General features: G+C 33.8%; 1 protein-coding gene across 1 annotated transcript; it reads right to left on the bottom strand.

Moving 5' to 3' along the window:
• Positions 1 to 15,371: 15,371 nt before the first annotated feature.
• On the bottom strand, positions 15,372 to 19,350 carry LOC149907529 (uncharacterized). The gene is made up of 3 exons (XM_090102493.1): positions 19,297 to 19,350; positions 18,611 to 18,974; positions 15,372 to 18,400 (listed from the first exon to the last, which is right to left on the bottom strand). Exons 1-3 carry the CDS (start codon positions 19,348 to 19,350, stop codon positions 15,372 to 15,374), a joined length of 3,447 nt encoding a protein of 1,148 aa, XP_089958619.1.
• Positions 19,351 to 19,638: the final 288 nt, after the last annotated feature.

Consider the following 19,638-nt stretch of genomic DNA (forward strand, 5'->3'; position numbering starts at 1 on the left):
CTCAATGCCAAATGAAGTTCTCATGTTTCGTCGAATTCGTTTGAGTAAATTATATAGTGATAATATATTTCAATTTAATTTTATGAAAGAATAGGTTGTAATATTTATAGAGCTTTTGGTGAAATGGAATCTCCAATATTCTCGGTAAAGTTATTTGTTTAGAATGGCTAAAATAATTTGTAATAAAAGAAAGTAAATAAACAGATTTTCAAAACCTACATCTATTTCAGAGAATTTTTCATTATTCCTTGTATTCTATACTAGCTGTGCCCCGCGGTTTTACCCACGTGGCTCCGCTCCGCTCACATTGGTCTTAGCGTGATGATATAATATAGCCTCTAGCCCTCTTCGATAAATGGGCTATCGAACACCGAAAGAATTTTTCAAATCGGACCAGCTGTTCCTGAGATTAGCGCGTTCAAACAAACAAACAATCTCTTCAGCTTTATAATATTAGTACTACTGTTAGTTAAAATTGCCACTACACTTTTCAAATAAATAAATAAATAAATAAATAAATAAATAAAATCTTTATTTTGCTTTAAACATGGTATTCAATGGTGATACAATTATATTAATCCGTCAGTCCTCGGATCACAGACACAATAGAAAATCTATTGTGTCTCGGTCCGATCGGGCCGCTCGGTGGTCAATGGGTTAATACTTAAAGCACAAACATGTTCAGCCAATACAAGCATGCAAAAATAAAATAATTACCATAAAGGAGTTAATGGTGCGTTCGGGTTGAACTTTATGGTATAGAACTCCTTTATGGTATAGAAGTTCACAAAATTGCGCAAGTTTGTACTGTTATGCAATGATATATTAATTCATTCGGCCATATTCCGAATTCATTATCGGTTAGATCAGGCATGTGACGTGGACACAGGCCGCAAGCCGCAGCTCATATGCACCCAGTATTATGTTCTAACGTCTGGTCCTTGGTTAGACAATAGACATTTTGTTCAAGTGTTGTTTGTATTTCAAGTGTATTAATATGTCTAAGAGAGGAATTTTTTTAATATTAATTGAGATTGAATAAAACACATAGCACCAAAACTATAAACAGGAGTACATGCACAGATTACTAAATACTTAAATATGTAGGTACAGGATTCAACAATGACTCCTGGAAGTAAAATACTGCGAATGATTGACTCAGTCAATTAGTTTAGTTTGATCTTGATAACTTGTGTAAAATAATTAATTACTAACGATTAGGTATATTTATTTAAAGCAGTATTGTATTCTCAATAAAATCTGTGTTTAATTAACACAAAATTGCCTATAATATGGGGTTTAAAAAATATTCAAAATTCATTAGAGGTCGGTTCATTCTCACATAGGTTTTAACAAAAGCATTTTATTAGTCCGTACGCCACGTAAGCTGAAAAGCAGGCTATTAATAAAAATACAGCAAACGCAGCAATCACGGTACAGGCGGGAAAAATGACGTCGTCAAAGGAAGGAAAATGATTACGAAACAGCACAAATAATACGGGCCAAACAACACCGCAATAAAGATTTATTGCGCAGATTTTTCGCGACAAGCGTTTGAATAACGGAGGGGCGTAAGCGTTTTTACTATATATCGTCTCTACTATATAATCTGACATTGATTTGTGTTTCATTATCATAATTTATCAGTTCTTTTAATTTTAACTTAAATTTTAAATAAAACAAAAAATAATAATAACGTCAAATAAGTAATTAATAACGTGATAGTATTCTGATAATTTTTATCAGGTAATTCAATGCCAGCATTACCATGCTGATTAAAATGAAGAATTTGCTTATTAAATACAAAACTATTACATTTTTTTTAACATCGCTTTTAACTCCTAACTTACATCGTAACGTGAAATACGAGAAAAACGTAATGAAGTGACGAGACGCATCGCACGCGTTGCCATGGTGATCGTTTGAAACACGAATTGATGCAAATTGTTGATTTGATTAAAGGCCCATTTACACTGAGCGATGTTATTCAATGAACATGACGTCAACACCCTGGGAGTTGTAATAAATGTTTAAAGATAAAATGTATTTATTTTACTCATGGAGCTGTTACTAATCGTATTTATGGTAACTCAAAGTGAATTTGTTTTATTAATTACATTTTTTTGTATACAAAACAAGATATAGTGCAAACGTCTTAAGCTTATTTATCCCAGAAGCAAAAGTTTGTTGACCTGCAATATCTACCAAACCTTTTTCGTTGCTTCCGTGGTACAGTCTTTAACCGAGGGGTCCTGAATTCGATTCTCGGTGATGGACACAGAAAGCTGATCATCTACTTGCACGTAAAGAAAATTTATGTAAGAAGGATTGTGACCTTATCAGCAGCCTGTGTTCTTGCAGTGGGAACTAGAATCCATACTAATATTATAAATGCGAAAGTAACTCTGTCTGTCTGTCTGTTACTCAATCACGCCTTAACTACAGAACCAATTTGCATGAAATTTGGTATAGAGATATTTTGATACCCGAGAAAGGACATAGGATAGGTTTTATCCCGGAAATCCTACGGGAACGGGTTTTTCTTTGAAAACGCGGGCGAAGCCGCGGGCGAAAAGCTAGTATATATTATAAATTTACTAATATCTAGTGCCTATTATTTGTGCTAAAATGATAAATTGGAGAGTGTGTTTATTTTTCTTCTCAGCAATATTATTATATGATTGTTGTGAAAGACAAGAGAGTTACATTTAGGCTTCTTTTTACCACGGTGAAACATCTCATACCCCTGGGAAATTCCTTTGACTACGCGGGCGAAGCCCCGACGGAGAGCTTGTTTTTTCATAATGTACGGTAAATATACAACGTTATGATGGTATTCAAAGCAATTAAAAACATAAAAGTCTAAATTAATTTTGTTGCGATGTAAGTGCATGGCAATAAATTATGTTGATGCATAAAAACTTCTGCAATACGTATACTATATTGTATACTTTCCAAAATTATTATCCGACGCTAACTCGTTTAAATTTTAATTAATTCGCTGCGGCTTCACTAATATTATAATTTATAAATACCTACGGGTTGTGTGTGGATTGATGTTTATTTTGTGAATAAATTTCGTTAACTAAATGTTATACATCCTATTCTATCCTATCTAATATTATAAATGCGAAACTTTGTCAGGATGGACGTATGTGTATGAATAAGTGTGTATGTTTGTAACACTTTCACGCAAATACTACCAAACCGATTACCTACAATGAAATTTAGCACACATATAGAGGGTAACTTGGATTAACACATAGGATAAGTTTTATCCCGGTAATCCAACGGAACTGGGTTTTCCTTTAAAAACGCGGGCGAAGCCGCGGGCGGAAATCTAGTCATTCATAAAACTTTAACCACCATAGTTAATTCACTCCCGTTATAATGACGAATTACGCATTATGCAAAACCTAATCCATTTCAAATATGATTTTCCGTAGGTTCATGCATTTTGAATTACGCATGCATGCATTCTCCATTGTATTTCAGATATATCTTGTGTTGTCGATAATAATGGCTTTTGATTAATATAATTATTTTCGATAAAGATCGCTTAAAAATGTTTCTTATCGGGTTTTAAAAAATTGTTTTAATATCCACTAGAGATCATAATCACTGGCAGATTAAAAATAGCTTTAGTGCTTGCATTAAAATAAGCTATTTTTATTTAAAAAGTGTGTAATAAAAATAAATATACATATCAAGTCAATAAATTTAATATAAGACATAATACGTCATATTAATATATTTGAAATTGTACACGTAATATTAACACAAAAGCGACCAAACAATAATTGTTTACAATAATATTCGCTTTGTAGTCGTAGTCTGCACATGTTCGTTGGATTCCTAACATTTATTGGTGATTTCGTGAGAACTAATTCTCCGAGAGAAATACAGAAATACTGTGTAATTATTGTAATGAAAACAACGAAACATTTTTGAGTGTGGGTATGTATCAATTTTAATATTATCATCCATACTAATATTATAAATGCGACAGTAACTCTGTCTGTCTGTCTGTTACTCAATCACGCCTGAACTACTGAACCAATTTGCATGAAATTTGGTATAGAGATATTTTGATACCCGAGAAAGGACATAGGATAGGTTTTATCCCGGAAATCCTACGGGAACGGGTTTTTCTCTGAAAACGCGGGCGGAAAGTTAGTAGAAAATAAATTTTACCTGCGATTGTTTTGGCAAGTCTTAGACATATTATTTATTATATTATGTACCTAGTTAATAAAATAGTTAATTCGTATAGAAACATTTTTAGGTCTATCAAGTACTCATGAAATTTTGCTTACCTATTAGTATTTTTAGATTAGTAGTTAGCGTTGCGAGATATAATATCTATTTATATATTAATTTTACTAACTTCCAACTTAGATTTCATCGCGCGAAGTATATCTATACTAATATTATAAAGCTGAAGTTTGTTTGTTTGTACGCGCTAATCTGGGGAACTACAGGTCCGATTTGAAAAATTATTTCGGTGTTATAGCTCATTTATCGAAGTAAGGCTATATGCTATATATCATCACGCTACGACCAACAGGAGAGGAGCCACGGGGTTGAAACCGCGCGGAGCAGCTAGTTATAGATAAAACCGAATTATCAATAATGTTAATCCAAAAGTAAAACTCATTATGCACACACGGTTTGGCTACAGCGCTTGGCACCGTGTCGTGTTATTTTGGCACTTAACGCGAAGTCATTGGCGATTTGGCACCCTCGTGGGCCATTAGTGACGCTGATATGTACCACTGTTGTGCATTTTTATGTTAGATGGAAGCAAATTGGCTTGCAGAGGGTTTGTGCAGAATCCGTGTCTTTATTTTAGCCTGGTAAGTAACGTTCAATTGACGTATTATAGGGATGGAACTAAAAGGGTTCAAAACAACGTAGGTATATTATGGTCCTCATTTGTAATGAAAATTTAGACATTCGTTGAACTTCTATGTTCAGTTGATACTACTTTTTTAAGAACATAGGTTTTTGCAGAGAATTTTTTTATTTTAAGAGTGACAGTAATCCATACTAATATTATAAATGCGAAAGTTACTCTGTCTGTCTGTCTGTTACTCAATCACGCCTTAACTACTGAACCAATTTGCATGAAATTTGGTATAGAGATATTTAGATACCCGAGAAAGGACATAGGCTACCTTTTAATGCGAAATATGTACCACGGGCGAAGCCGGGGCGGACCTCTAGTGTTAAATAAATTTTCATACACTCATAACATATATTTCGTAATATTTTTTTTGCTGTTTTCATATTTAACATGGAAAATAGATAAAGATCTTATGATTAAAACGACTCGTTTATAGGTCATCGTTTGTAACTTTTTCTACGACCTCTAAAATTTATTAGATGTGAATCACACAAATAGATTCATTGATATGACTCATTTTCGGTATTTCAGGGCGATGTTTTATTCATAATTATTCATAAAGTAGCTAAGTCAACATCAAAGCGAATGCAAGTGTAACAAATATAAAAGTAAGCGGTTTTTCACGAGGAAAATGTGACATTATTCATGTATCAGTAACGTATGTGCATATTTTTAGAAACGTAAGCAAATCAAGCCTTAAATATATTCACCCTACTGAATGGGTGCTAATAACTGTACCCGTAGCCGAATATTTTGTTGTTTTTTAATCGCCACGGCATTCTGACCCATATTGGCTTTCAAAAACGGCTAGAATCGTATAATTTAAATTATATGAGCTGTCCCTCTTATCTGTACTGTACAACCCAAAATTGTATGAGGCATGCATTGAAAAAGAACTCTTTTGAGAGACCCGCTGCGACGGTTTGATAGATGATGTGGTGTTTTTATAATCTACATAAAACAAGATTAATTTCCCGTAAAAATATTATATTTCAGGATTATATCATGTGAAGGAGAATTTCGTGGAAATGTAAGAGCAGTGGTGGTTCAGTGGTAAGAGCCTACGATTTCAATTAAAACTTCAAGGTTCGAGGATAGATAAGGATGTAAAATTAATAACAATGTGTATCTTTTTTTTTCATATTTAGTATTTACATAGAAAATTGTAAGGCATTCCTGAGTCATTAAACTTTTATGACAATGACTCAGTACTTATATTATGATGATAATTTTGATAAATAGCTGTATCGAAGAAAATATTTAAAAACTAATGATACATTTTGACGACGCGGTTGGCGCAGTGGTAAGTAACTGCCTACTGAGCCGACGGTCCCGGGTTCGATTCCCGGTCAGGGAAAATATTTGTGTGATGAACTCAATTATTTGTTCTTGGGTCTGGGTGTTATCTATATATGTATTTATTAAATATTATATTTATCGTCGCCTAGTACCCACAACACAAGCCTTAATTGAGCTTACTGTGGGACTAGGTCGATTTGTGTAATAATGTCCTATAATATTTATTTATTTATTTATTATTTATTATTTATTTATTTATTATTTTTATCATTCTGTAATTATTAAAATAAATTTTATGTCATGTTTAGGTTTAATATATATCTTAGACAGCTTTTAAGCTAGCATTCCATACCAAGCAATAGGTACAAAGTACGTTTAAATTGTGCTAAAACAAATACAGCAATACCAAAAAGCGGTAACAATCTATTTGTCCAAAGCCACCCTGCAGCGATAATAATTCCGCAATAGCAATAAAAAATCAGCGACAAATCTCAAAATCCCTCCGACGGTCAACTAGGCACGCCTTCAAAATTATTAAGCCTTTCAGTGTACTGTAACAAAACGGGTGAACGATATTGAACCTTCTATCAAGTGTGTAATGTCGATTTTACTTTGAGTGTGCTATGAGAGTTGCGCCCTTGTAGATGTGAACCTTTGTTTACGATGTCATGGAATTTTACGTTGCATCCTTTATGCTTGTTACGTATAGCATGCTTTACTATGTTTATAAAACAATGTTTTAATAAGTAATTATAACAATAAATCAATCCAATAAAATGTATCATTGTATAGGTATTAGGTAGGTATGAATGAGGTGACCAGTACTACTAGAACATTTGAATTAGATAAAAATGTAACGTATTACGTATTGTTTCGTTTTATTTAATGTCGAGTACCATACTATATTTTTATGAAAATAATTGTGCAAATGTAAACCATTTTCAAAACCTATTACACCTATCAACATCTGAATACCATCAATTTAAAATGAAATTCACGCCATCTTTAATCTTAAAAAATCTTAGAAAAACTTTCATTAATTATTCAGCGATGCATCAAGTGAAGGAGTGCCCTAAACCTCTTGCTATCTCTCTCACTGGTGTCCCACTCTACGGCCATGTCCATTCAAACCTCATATAATCCAATAGCAGACTGGACGGAGATTTGTTAAGCATTTCGGGAGCTTTTGCAGTCATATTGTACGTTCCTTAGACCGGCTTAAAGAAAATTGGAGACTTAAATTCGTTCCAGTCGAACCGATGTGAAATTGTGATAATTTTGCACGCCTCATAAGCGAAGCGTTGAGGTGGGTACTACTGTCACTTCGCGCAAAACATCTGATTTTTCAAACTTAAAATGTCTTTATGTATCATACATTGCACTTGTAAGATAATACATACACACACATATTAAGAAAAAACACTATTTTTAACGTTCATGATATTTTTGATGTCATTTTTGTTATTTAAACTAGTTAAAAAACAGTTTAAAAAAGTTCTGTCTTGGACGTCCGTGTGTCTGTATGTGCGGATCCTTTTTCTTGTTAACACGATAGCGACCGAAATACTTTACTAATCGAGTCTTTTTTTTTCTCTTACGCTTGAGTATGCTCAGGAATAGAACCCTTTCATTTTTCAGGGTCTGATTCGATGTGGTTTAATTGTTATTAAATAAACAAAAATAATAATTAATAAATATTTATTAAAAAAAAATTATGAGGCGTGCACTTTTGGATTTTCCAAATTATTTTTCATTTTTATTAATGTGAAGAATACATTTTTTTTCTGTGCTATTGATTATGCTCTGTATTTGATTTTGATTTGAGATTGTAGATTTTTTTTTATGGATTAAAGGCTTTAAATGTTGTTTTTTTTATTACAACAAAAAAGACGCAATTGTCTTTAATTCATTCCCTATATTATTATCATTATATTAATATACATTCATTATAGCCGCTGTAGGCCACTAGATGTTAAATGCTCACCAATTTTTAAGCGTTAGGAACACTGACGGTTTTGCAGTTATTGACGGTCTTTTTAGAATATGGACCTTTTCCTTGTCGTGCCAATGTCAAGTAATTTGTAGTACCATCAAGTACAACAACAAAAAAAGACGGGTTGCACTCCGGGAGTGCCGGCAGAAGTGAAAACTTGAATATTAACGTTGAGCATGTTTGATATTTTGGAATGGTATCCGTCTTACGCTTTTTCGATCAGGTCACGTGTCCTGACGCGAGTTTAAGATTTTATACCCATTACAGAAAAAGTGCTCAACGCCGCTAAAGAAGTTTTCACTTCAAAAAACGTAATTTAAATAAATTCGCTATAATATAAATTGTAGATTAAATATCGAATTGACTATAAAAACAGTCCTCATACTTTACCTTCATAAACCTTCGCTAGACTAGATATGAATAGAACCAAAATACTTAAATTATTATTGTTTACAGAATCTCTGTGTTTTGAGAGCATAGTTATCTAAATTTACACTTGAATTAATATTTACTACTATACAGGGTGTCCCACTATTGGTATACTAAGCGCGAAGGGACTTGTAGTTTTGCATATACTGATCACGTAAAAAATACAAACAACAAAATTACATCAAAAATTTTTTGCTAAATTTTTCCTGAAAATCCATGGTTTCTTCCCTAGCTTCGCCCAGCCGGCATATACCGCTTCTCTAATGTGAGCATTTTGTCTATGAAAATATAATCTTAAATGACAGCTCAAGTACTGGTATCAAAATTGGCCGGGTTGCTTGTTATGGGTGTACACATAGAGTTTTAAGAATTCATCTATCTGAAAAAGAAATGCGTCTGGAATTTTATAAGTATTTTTTACGTACTCTGCATATGCAAAACTATAACCTCCTTTAGGCTTAGTATATCAACAGTGGGACACCCTGTATAGGTAGGTACTTTTCTGTTATACAATAATAACAGAGTTGGAACTTTACAATATGTTTCAAGCTACACGTCTATTATTTTTATTTACTTACATTTTAAATAAGCTATAGTCAGATATTCTGCTTAATATAATGATAGATAGAAAGGGAGCCTTACCAAAAACTCAAATTATACAATGGGAAAATCATAAATTGAAACGACAATACGTCAACCATAAACCACCCAACCAATAGGTAGCCGAATTCCATCTTAGTTCAAACAATATCCATCGGAAACGCTACGGAGACTTAATTAATTCGTCTTGAGCACGTACAGGATCTAATTTGAATAGTAAACAAGCCCTTATTTACTTCCTAATTCCTCTATCGGACCCGGCATATAATCCGGTCGATGGTTGTCGCACCATGCCGGGATTATCGACGGCTAAACGTCATGGGTTGGCTTAAACTATAAGACACGTACTGTATTTTGTAAACGTAGCTTGGAGGTTGAGGAATTTCTTGGCTTTGGAAGATTGGTATTGTTCGGTTATCTAGAACGAAAGATAATAGCTTGTTATAAAAAAGTGAAGTCCGATGAATGCAAATACATTATTCTTCTATTACACTGATCGATTTTCTTTATAGACGAGTAGGTGAACTGCCTTCTGTTTCCTGTTGGACCTAGATTATTTTTCTTCGTCTCAACAGGGAATCAAAACCAGGGCCTCTCGACTCTATACTCACAAGTTAATCAATGTAACAAGGCGGCTGTAAGTTGCTTTTGTATAACTATAGGCACCGAGAACATAGATGAAGGAGAAGATGGATGGATGGTGGATCCAGAAGATATGAAATATGAATAGTATTTTGTAGCTTATTCTATTAGAATAATAAGGGTGGTAAAAATAAGCGTCATTGCCAAGTTTTGAACTCAAAAGTAAGTTTTCCACTGCCTTAAAATAACGTTTTCCTTCGGCTGAAAATATAATGAAGTCATAATTCATTGTCATTTGCATGCATGTAGATTAATTCAGGTGATTGGGAATTGTGAGGAGAAATAAATAAATAATTTGATGATTGATGATTTGATAATAAAGATGTTTTTCCAAATCCCAAGGTCACGCTTAAGTTCACACCTTGGGCCTATCTAGGTCCAGAGCTCTTGATTGATATATTACTGTGTTTGTCATCCAACAATGTAAACTATGGACAATGAGTTCCACCGCATATCTAAATTGTTTGATATCCTTACAAAGGGACTGCTTATCTATTCTAAAGCACACACGCTCTTTTTTATTATCAGATCATTTATACATACCGTCAAAAGAGCAAATCTCGTTGGTTTATAGATGCTATTTCACCTAAATATTTAATTTAAAATTAGTAGAGTTACTTTAAACATAAAATTTAAGCTAATTGTCAAGTTTCAGTTGCCTGGTTAGAAGCCACATATTTTTGCTAAAGCATCATAGTACCCAAAAAATTAATCATACAACTTTAAACATAAAACTGTTGTGTTACCATGCAGTACGTTTTTATTTTATTTACGCTATCTCAATTGCGGTAATGGTTCCCCGCACATAATTGCAAAGCCAGGCTAAGAGTTAATTTGGAAGGCTCCCAAATTTTGCTTTACCAAATAAAAGTAGACGCTATCTGTGCTTCGTGTGAAATTATTTTATACGATAATTGCGATGACGTCACAGAACAATATTATTGCCGTAACGTATTGCCCGTTGGGAGCAATAATGAAACGCTTTGGAGTTATTGTGTTTCGAGTGATACAATTTATGCTTGTTCATAAAAATATTGATGGTGTGAACGTGTACGTGTTTTGTGTTTATGTGTGCATTGATTGAAACTGAAATTTTAAGTAAGTATACCTACATTGAAAAGATTAATTTATAATATTTTATAAGATAGAGCTTTAAGTTTTGAATAAAATTGAAGCGATACTTTAGTTTTTATTCAACAGTTTTTAAATGCGAAAGTATTTAACTTCACATGCATTTTAAATAGGTTTAGGTACAGTATTTTTTGGTCCTGAAAATGGTTAGATTCAATTTGGTAATGTTTGTGATATTTTATTTATATAATGTTTCAGCGGAACACAGTGTTAAAGAGATTTAAATATTAAATCTGGCATTCATCCAACATTTTGTAATAGACGCGCGACAGAATTTATTATGGTTTTTAAATGTACCGTTAAAAGTAACCATGAATCAACGTCGTTTTACTGGAGTAGCAATGTTAGAGATTGTAAGAACTTGTATGGAAAATTAGGCTTTAATTTGCTCAGAAAATCTTGATAAATATTTCGAAAGATAAAATAAAATAAACAAAAATTAAAAACAATGATTTATTGCAATATTGCAAACGATCATAAAATATGTGTATATATGAGAGATTAAAGACAAATTTATATAACTAAAATAACACTATTGTTTGAATAGCTTACTGATTTAATACAGAAATATATTTGTTTTTTATAGTGGTGTTTATATCTAGATGTAAAATTAAGATAGGTACAATATATTTCAATAATTCTTGACCATAGAAAATGTGTCTTAATTCTTTTTGAGAGTCGTTGTTGGTCGTCGGTTAAAACGTTTAGATATAAAATGACATACTTAGCTTAATTTGGTTCCAATTATTTTAAATCTCTTAAAAGCTCGCAAAATCTTATAAGTGGGCGAAATGACGGTCGTTAGTTAATTTTATATATTATCACAGCAAACACAGCGGTAATTACAAGTAACGAAGTATCGTATTATACATGCAAGACCCATTCTAAGCCCTTTGACAAGGGTGTTATTATTTATAGAGGCAACTTGAACCTCATAATGACATATCCTTATGGGAAATAACATACATGAATAAGAATTTCATAAACATGTTGATAAGGATAATTTTATGCTTATCAAAGGGGTATGACATACATTCCTGTTGCTTAATAACAAGAACATTTATTTCGTAGAAACTGGTTTCCGTATACTATAATAATATTTAGTAACGAATATGTATGAAATCATGTAAAATTAGATTGTAATATTGACATTATTTTAAAAGAGCAACTAAAGCGTTTCTTGCCGGCTCATTTCTGTTGTAACTGCGTTCCGAACCGGCAGTAAATGGTAAAACTAAAGCACGATTCTAAAGTGCTTCTAGAAGTATAATTGAATAAATAAATATTTCAGTTTGAGATAATTTTCTTAACTCATGTTCATAGAATATTTATGCTTTTGTAAGAAACCTAGTATAACGAATACATATTATACTTTGAACGTATGATTTCATCACACGTGTCTTTAGAGTAGGCGTATGAGAGGCGGTTGTCGTTTTTACTTTTTATTTTCATTTGCCTTCAAAATTACAGAAGACAAATCGTTACATTCATAAAGAACAGTTTTTTTTCTTGGTAAATTGCCTATTGGTAAGACATACAAGAAATCATAATTGTGAGAAGTAATAAAATTAAAGCATTGTACCTACGATTGTCATTCTGTTATATAAGTACTTTATTTGGCTCTTTTCAAACTCCAAAAAGTGTAAAATTTATAAAATCACATAAAAAGAGATTAATTAAAAATTCCAAATTAAACCATTTCATACTTTAAACTCAATTTAAATTCTAAAACAACTTCCTTTCAGTCGAATATTCTTTGGCAAATAGAGTGCGGGAGAACCGCTTTCATTAAGGCTCTATCAAGGACCTTTAAAGTTTAATTGAGTTGTGGATTTTAGCGACTATTGGAAACTAGTAAACTGTATTAAGAAATTTGTTTACGGTTTACGCTTAGGAGCTATAAGTGTTCGTGAAGCCTGAACAGACTTTAAACGATTCAGATTTTCGTAGACACACAAACAATGGTTTAGTTGGAAAGCACTGAACCATTTAACCTTGATAACTGCGTTAAGAACAACCGACTTCAAACTTGCACTTGCAACATTTACAAATACAGACAAAAATGCTCATAAAATAAAAACTACTGGGCCTATCCGAATAAAATTTTTATGGGACCAATTCGACACCATCCCGCATCGAACAAAAAAAGAATCACGTAAATCGGTTCAGAAACCACGGAGTAATCGGTGTACATTAGTGTTGCCGAACTATCGATAGTTTGACTATCGATAGTTGACCTTGAAAATAAGTCAGAATATCGATAGCACTATCGATAGTATCGATATTATCGATACTATCGATACTATCGATAGCGTTAATCATGGAATACTATTGATGAACTGCAATAGTATCGATAAAATCGATAGTATTGATTGCCAATAGTTGCTATACTATCGATACTGTCGATAGTATCGATACTATTGCTACTGAATATTGCAACTACAATCGATACTATCGATAGTACTGATACTATCGATAGTTTTGAGCTATCGATAGTAGTAAATTGTGCAATAGTATTGTTCACGATTTCTTGGTATAATGGGTCAGTCAATGGGCTTATTGGATTACGAATTAACGAACTAAAAAAAATGGATTGTACAAAGCGCCAATAGATAACTTGAAAAGTATTATAACCAAACATCTAGTTCTCTGTCATCCACTCTAATATTATTGATAAAGCAATACTATCGAGAAAAAGGTCACTATCGATGGGACGATATTATCGATAGTATCGACACTATCGATAGTATCGATAGTTCTTTCGATATTGAGCTTCGATAGTATCGACACTATCGATAGTATCGATAGTTCGTTCGATATTGAGCTTCGATAGTATCGATACTATCGATGGTATTGCTATGTGTCGATAGTATTTACGCTTATAGGACTATCGATACTATCGATAGTATCGACACTATCGATAGTATCGATAGTGCTATCGATACTATTGCTTTTCCCCAACTATCGATAGTTAATCGATAGACTATCGATAGTGGACTATCGAGCGGCAACACTAGTGTACATACATAAAAAAAAAACATACCGGCCGAATTGATAACCTCCTCCTTTTTTTTGAAGTCGGTTAAAAAGTAAATGCCAAAAATTCTTGGAATTACTATTATTATTATTTATAGAATAATAACATAATAGAAACTGCACCACAGTGTTCCAAATAAACCCGTCCTAATAATTATTTTCACTTTAATTTTATTAACAAATGATTTCAGTTCACTTATCAAGGAAAATGTTACAAATGTTTTAATTTAAAATGATTTAACAAGTTAGAAAATATTTTTATTTATTTTATTTTATTTATTGAGGTCATCCAACACTTGTCACAACAATACTTATTATATAGGTACAAGTTACAATAAAAAATTTTGACAATTGTGACAAACAATTATAGGACAACACAACATGGAAAAAAAAATAATATCTAATAATTACATTTGAGTCAAGTCACAAAATATAACATTACAATTAACATTCATTGAGTCATTATCAAATACTTCATAATTAGTCTTAGATGGTTCGGGACGGTATTGATTAAATCCTAGTTTAATCAAACACCTCAGTTAAGTAATAGCTGTTCGAGTAACACCCAATTATCGGAATACATTTACATAATACATAGCATTACATTTACAATTCAAGTCAAATTACGTTGTAATGGGAGCTTGCGTACAAGGTGTAAACTTTTGGTCAAGTTCGCTTAGGTATTAAATTTGTTTCAAATGTTAAAAAATATGTCTTTGCAATGATGAATTTAGAACAATAATATGTAATTTATTTTGCATTTATTTGTATAGGTTATGAACTGAAGTAGTGTAATTTTTTAGACGACCAATTGTAATAGTTCAAAGATAAACATAATATTCCTTTACAATAATGTAGATAATAATTAAACTGGACACAAATAAATAAAAATATACACACATTCTTGGATTAGGTTTTATAAGTATTATGCTTACGTACTCAAAATAAATTGGAGTAGGTGAACAAAAACTCCCTTTTTATGTATCGCTAACAATTTAATTCCTTCCAACAAAACGTTAAGATGACACACTTGATAATGAGTAATGACAATGCAAATCGCAATTCGTGTGAACAATAAAAATATAACATAAAGTGACGGTAGGTCGAAAACAAACGTCGTAAACATACAGCCCACCAAGGACAAATTTTCAAAATTTTCCTTAATACAACTAACCGATCAAAACATGAATACTAACGAAAGTCTTTACGCGAATTTAACATCAAATACAGAAAAAATACAAAATAAAATATTACCACATTGCATGCTTTCTTACTAACACGTGCTAATACGAACATAATATTATGAGGCTCGAGAGCCAACAAAAAAAATCAACATTAGTTGGTAATTGGCAAAAAACACAATTTAGAAACAGGACGTTTAATTACATTGTTTTTACATTTAAGACTGACAACTCGCGTAATTCCGTCCAATCCGGGATGTTTTTCAACTATAATACCATATAACCATCTTCCAGGTGGAAGATCATCCTCCACTACTAACACTAAATCTCCAATTGTAGGTTCAGGAACAATATTGTTCCATTTATAACGATGGTAGAACTGAGTCAAATATTCATTTGACCAACGACGCCAAAAATCTTGTGTCATTTTTTGAGTCATTTGCCACCGTCTGAGATTTGTGATATTGGATGTTTCGTAATTGACATCAGGGGGTAAAACCAGAGGTTCTCCCACCAAAAAGTGTCCTGGTGTCAGTGGGATTGGATTGTCTGGATTCTCAGTAATTTTAGAAATAGGCCGAGAATTCAGACAAGATTCTATTTGACAAAGTAATGTTGTCATTTCTTCGAATGTTAAAGTTGAATTCCCAACAATGCGTCTTAAATGATGTTTCGTCGATTTTACCCCTGCCTCCCATAGTCCTCCAAAATTTGGGGAATGGGGAGGGATAAAATGCCATTCAGTCCCATTTGTAGCCAGTTGATCTGCAATTTCCTTCACTATACTCGACCTCTCATGAGCATATAAAGATTTGAGTTCTCGTGCTGCACCCACAAAATTTGTCCCATTATCGCTCCATACTTCAGCGCAATGACCACGGCGTGCTATAAAACGCTTAAACGCTGCTAGAAATCCCTGAGCTGTAAGGTCACTTACTGCTTCGAGATGGAAAGCGCGTGTGGCCATACAAATGAATAAGCAAATATATCCCTTGAATGACCGATTACCTCTGCCTTTAGAGGTTCTTATATTAATAGGCCCTGCATAGTCTACTCCACTCTTTAAGAAAGGTCGACAAGCAGTAGATCTTTCAACCGGTAGTTGTCCCATCAACTGGTGTCTTGTGCGAGCGGCATATCGTACACAACGAACGCATTTACGAACACACAGTCGTACTAAATCTTTCGCACCTAGTATCCAGTATTTTGATTGCAAATAATTTTGCATCAATTGGGGACCACCGTGAAATGTTCTCTCATGAGCATCCGCAATAATCAAAGTTGTAAACTGTGATTTGCGCGGAAGAATGATAGGATGTTTTCTCTCATCACTAAGGATTGCCTGCTGCAGTCTGCCACCTACTCGTAGAATACCGTCTTCGTCAACTATTGGATTGAGTGAGGTAAGTCTACTTTTTTTATTTATTTCTTTTTTATTTCTTAAATCTGCAAGCTCTTCACCGAAATGTTTTTCTTGGCATCTTTTAATACATACTTTTAAACTTTCTCTTATTTCAAAACTTGTTATCCAATCCTTCTGATCTTCTACTTCCTTTTTTCTCATCCTTTTAATTAGTCTTTTACAGAGTGCAGTAACCCGGAGCAGTCTTCTCAAAGATGAAAACCGTGAGTATATTTCTTCTTCGGGATCTGCTTCATCATCGTGAGTATTTATTAAACAAATTTTCATTTTTCTTTCTTCTAGATGTGTATCTTCTATTTGACCTCTTGTAAAATTTATATCCTTTTCTTGCAGCCACTTCGGCCCTTCCTTCCAGAGTTGAACATCCCATTGCGTTCCGCCACGCGATGCACAATCTGCAGGATTATCTTTTGTAGATACGTGTTGCCATTGCTGCGGTTCCAACGAAGTAATAATCTCCGACACACGGTTGGCGACAAAGGTTTTCCAACGACTAGGTTGTCCTTGAAGCCAAGCGAGCACGATTTGTGAGTCGGTCCACGCATGAATAGAAGATTTCTCCACACCCATGGCTTGAGACACTTCTAGTAGCAGTCTTGTGAGTAGTACAGCTCCACAAAGCTCCAATCTCGGAATCGAAACTTGTTTAATGGGCGCTACCTTTGTTTTGGAAGCGATTAATGCAACATTAATTTCCCCATTGGAGTTAACCACTCGCAAGTACACAACTGCCGCAAATGCAACATTTGAAGCATCGCAGAAGCCATGCAATTCGCGAACTGTATCATCATTATTGATGTTAATCCAGCGTGGGATACTAAATTTGGTAAGTGTATCTAATTCACTTCTATACTTGAGCCAGTCCTTCAGTAATTGTGGAGGAAGTTCATCATCCCACTCAATTCCCGAGAGCCATAATTTTTGTATAAAAACCTTGGCTGAAATTATTACTGGCGCAAGCCAACCAACAGGATCAAATAATCTAGACATTTCTGAAATAACTTTTCTTTTTGTTACAGGAGGAGAGAGCGGTGGAAGCTTTACTACGTATTCAAATTTATCACTTCTTCTGTTCCAGGTAAGTCCTAAAATTTTCATGATTTCATCTATTTTTAGTTTCAGGTTTTCTGATTGATCTTCAACATCTTCATTAATCTCTTTAAGTATTTCTTCGCTATTACTGCTCCATTTTTGCAAAACAAATCCACCTCCTTGGAGAAGTTGTGTTATTTCCTTATAAATTTGCTTACCTTCTTCCACAGAAAAACAGCCTGACATAAAATCATCCATGTAAAAATCATGAAGTACCCTTTCCGCAGCCAGCGGATACTTTAATCCATCGTCGTGTGCAACTTGCTGTAATGATTTCACAGCGAGATAAGGTGCTGAAGCCGTTCCAAAGGTAACTCGTAAGAGGCGCAGATGCTGCAGTCTTTGATCTGGATCTTCGCGCCACACAAAACGTTGAAAATCTGTATGTAATTCAGATATTTTTACCTGTCTATACATTTTTATAATGTCAGCGACAAGACAAATTGGATATTGACGCCAACGCATTATAATGTGACGTAAGTCAGGTTGTAGTGATGGGCCTACCATAAGTTCGTCATTCAATGTGATGCCATTGGTTCCTGGACAAGAAGCGTTGAAGACAACTCGGACCTTGGTAGTATCCTTATCCTCTCGGATCACTGCATGGTGAGGTAAGTATACAGCATCAGCCGAATCTTCTTCATGAGATGGCACAGTTTCCACGTGACCTAAATTTTTATATTCTTTTATGACAGCAGCATACTCAGCCTTAAGTTTGGGATTTTTTAATAAATTATTCTCAAGCCGATTAAATTGTTTTATTGCAATAGCCTTTGAATTACCATATTTGCAATTTGGATCATCGGTTCGAAATGGTAAATTAACTATATAGCGTCCTGAACTATCTCTCCTAGTAGTTGATGTGTATATACTCTCACATTGAATTTCCTCCTCTGTAAGAAGTGATTTATCAGAGGCAAATTGATCCGATTCAAGCTCCCAAAACTTCTTCATAAGTTCGTATTCATCATTTTGATGAATATGATTGCACCAAATAGTGCTGGAGCTCGATCTGGATTGAATTGGACCCGATAGAATCCAGCCCAGCTGTGTATTTTGCGCTATTAATGCACTGGGTGAATCCTTGATCAGACCTTCAAGCAAAATCTGACCATAAACATCTGCTCCAAGGAGCATGTCAATTTTATTTGGTGTTGCAAAGAAAGGATCTGCTAAAACTAATTTAGAAACTTCAGGACTAAGATTAACAACCGCATTCCTTTCCGGAAGTACTGAGGTGAGCTTATTGAGCACAAAAGCGTGGACGCAAATTTTAAAGTTGCAATGGCGTGATTGAATCTCAATTTCTACCCTCGCTTTAGAGGCAACAGAACTTGAGTGGTCACTACCCAAACCAATAATGGAGCTTTTGTGTGGAATCTTTCTTAGCCCAAGAAGTTGAACTGAAGCTGAACAAAAATGAAGCCTGTGATCCTTGATCAATGAGACATCTTAACGTGATCAATGAGCCTGTGTGTGACCTGGCATTAACTAATGCGGTGGCAAGTAAAACTTGTCCACTGAAACGTGAAAAGCAGGCTCTGATATTATTAATATTTTTTACCTGTGTTGATGTAGATGCTGTTGCTTCCTTAGCATCTGATTCTGCCTCACTCATTTGAGGCTCCGACGGAAGCGATACATTTTTGGGATGTAGTAAAGAATGATGTTTCTTCTTGCAAATACGACACCTGGAAGACTGGCGACACGAATATACATTGTGACCTGCACCAAGACAATTAAAACAAAGATTATGTGATTGGACAAAATTCCGTCGAGTGTCAGTCATTTCTCTTGAAAAACTTTTACAATTTCTTAAATGATGATCATTAGAACAATAAATACATTTTAAATTTGAAATACATATAATAAAATTCTAGAAAAGTGGTGTCTGTACAATGAAAAT

This window comes from Colias eurytheme, chromosome 6 (genome assembly GCF_061535395.1).
Source record: "Colias eurytheme isolate Ceu_HAF_F1 chromosome 6, ilColEury1 Martin Lab GWU primary, whole genome shotgun sequence".
Classification (NCBI taxonomy): Eukaryota; Metazoa; Arthropoda; class Insecta; order Lepidoptera; family Pieridae; genus Colias; species Colias eurytheme.

Coding starts and splice junctions, on each gene's coding strand:
- LOC149907529 (XM_090102493.1), bottom strand. CDS start 19,350: ATGAGTGAGGCAGAATCAGATGCTAAGGAAGCAACAGCATCTACATCA. Junction 18,975..19,296: donor CAGCATCTACATCAACACAG/GTAAAAAATATT, acceptor GTGCTCAATAAG/CTCACCTCAGTACTTCCGGA. Junction 18,401..18,610: donor TACAGAGGAGGAAATTCAAT/GTGAGAGTATAT, acceptor ATAAAAATTTAG/GTCACGTGGAAACTGTGCCA.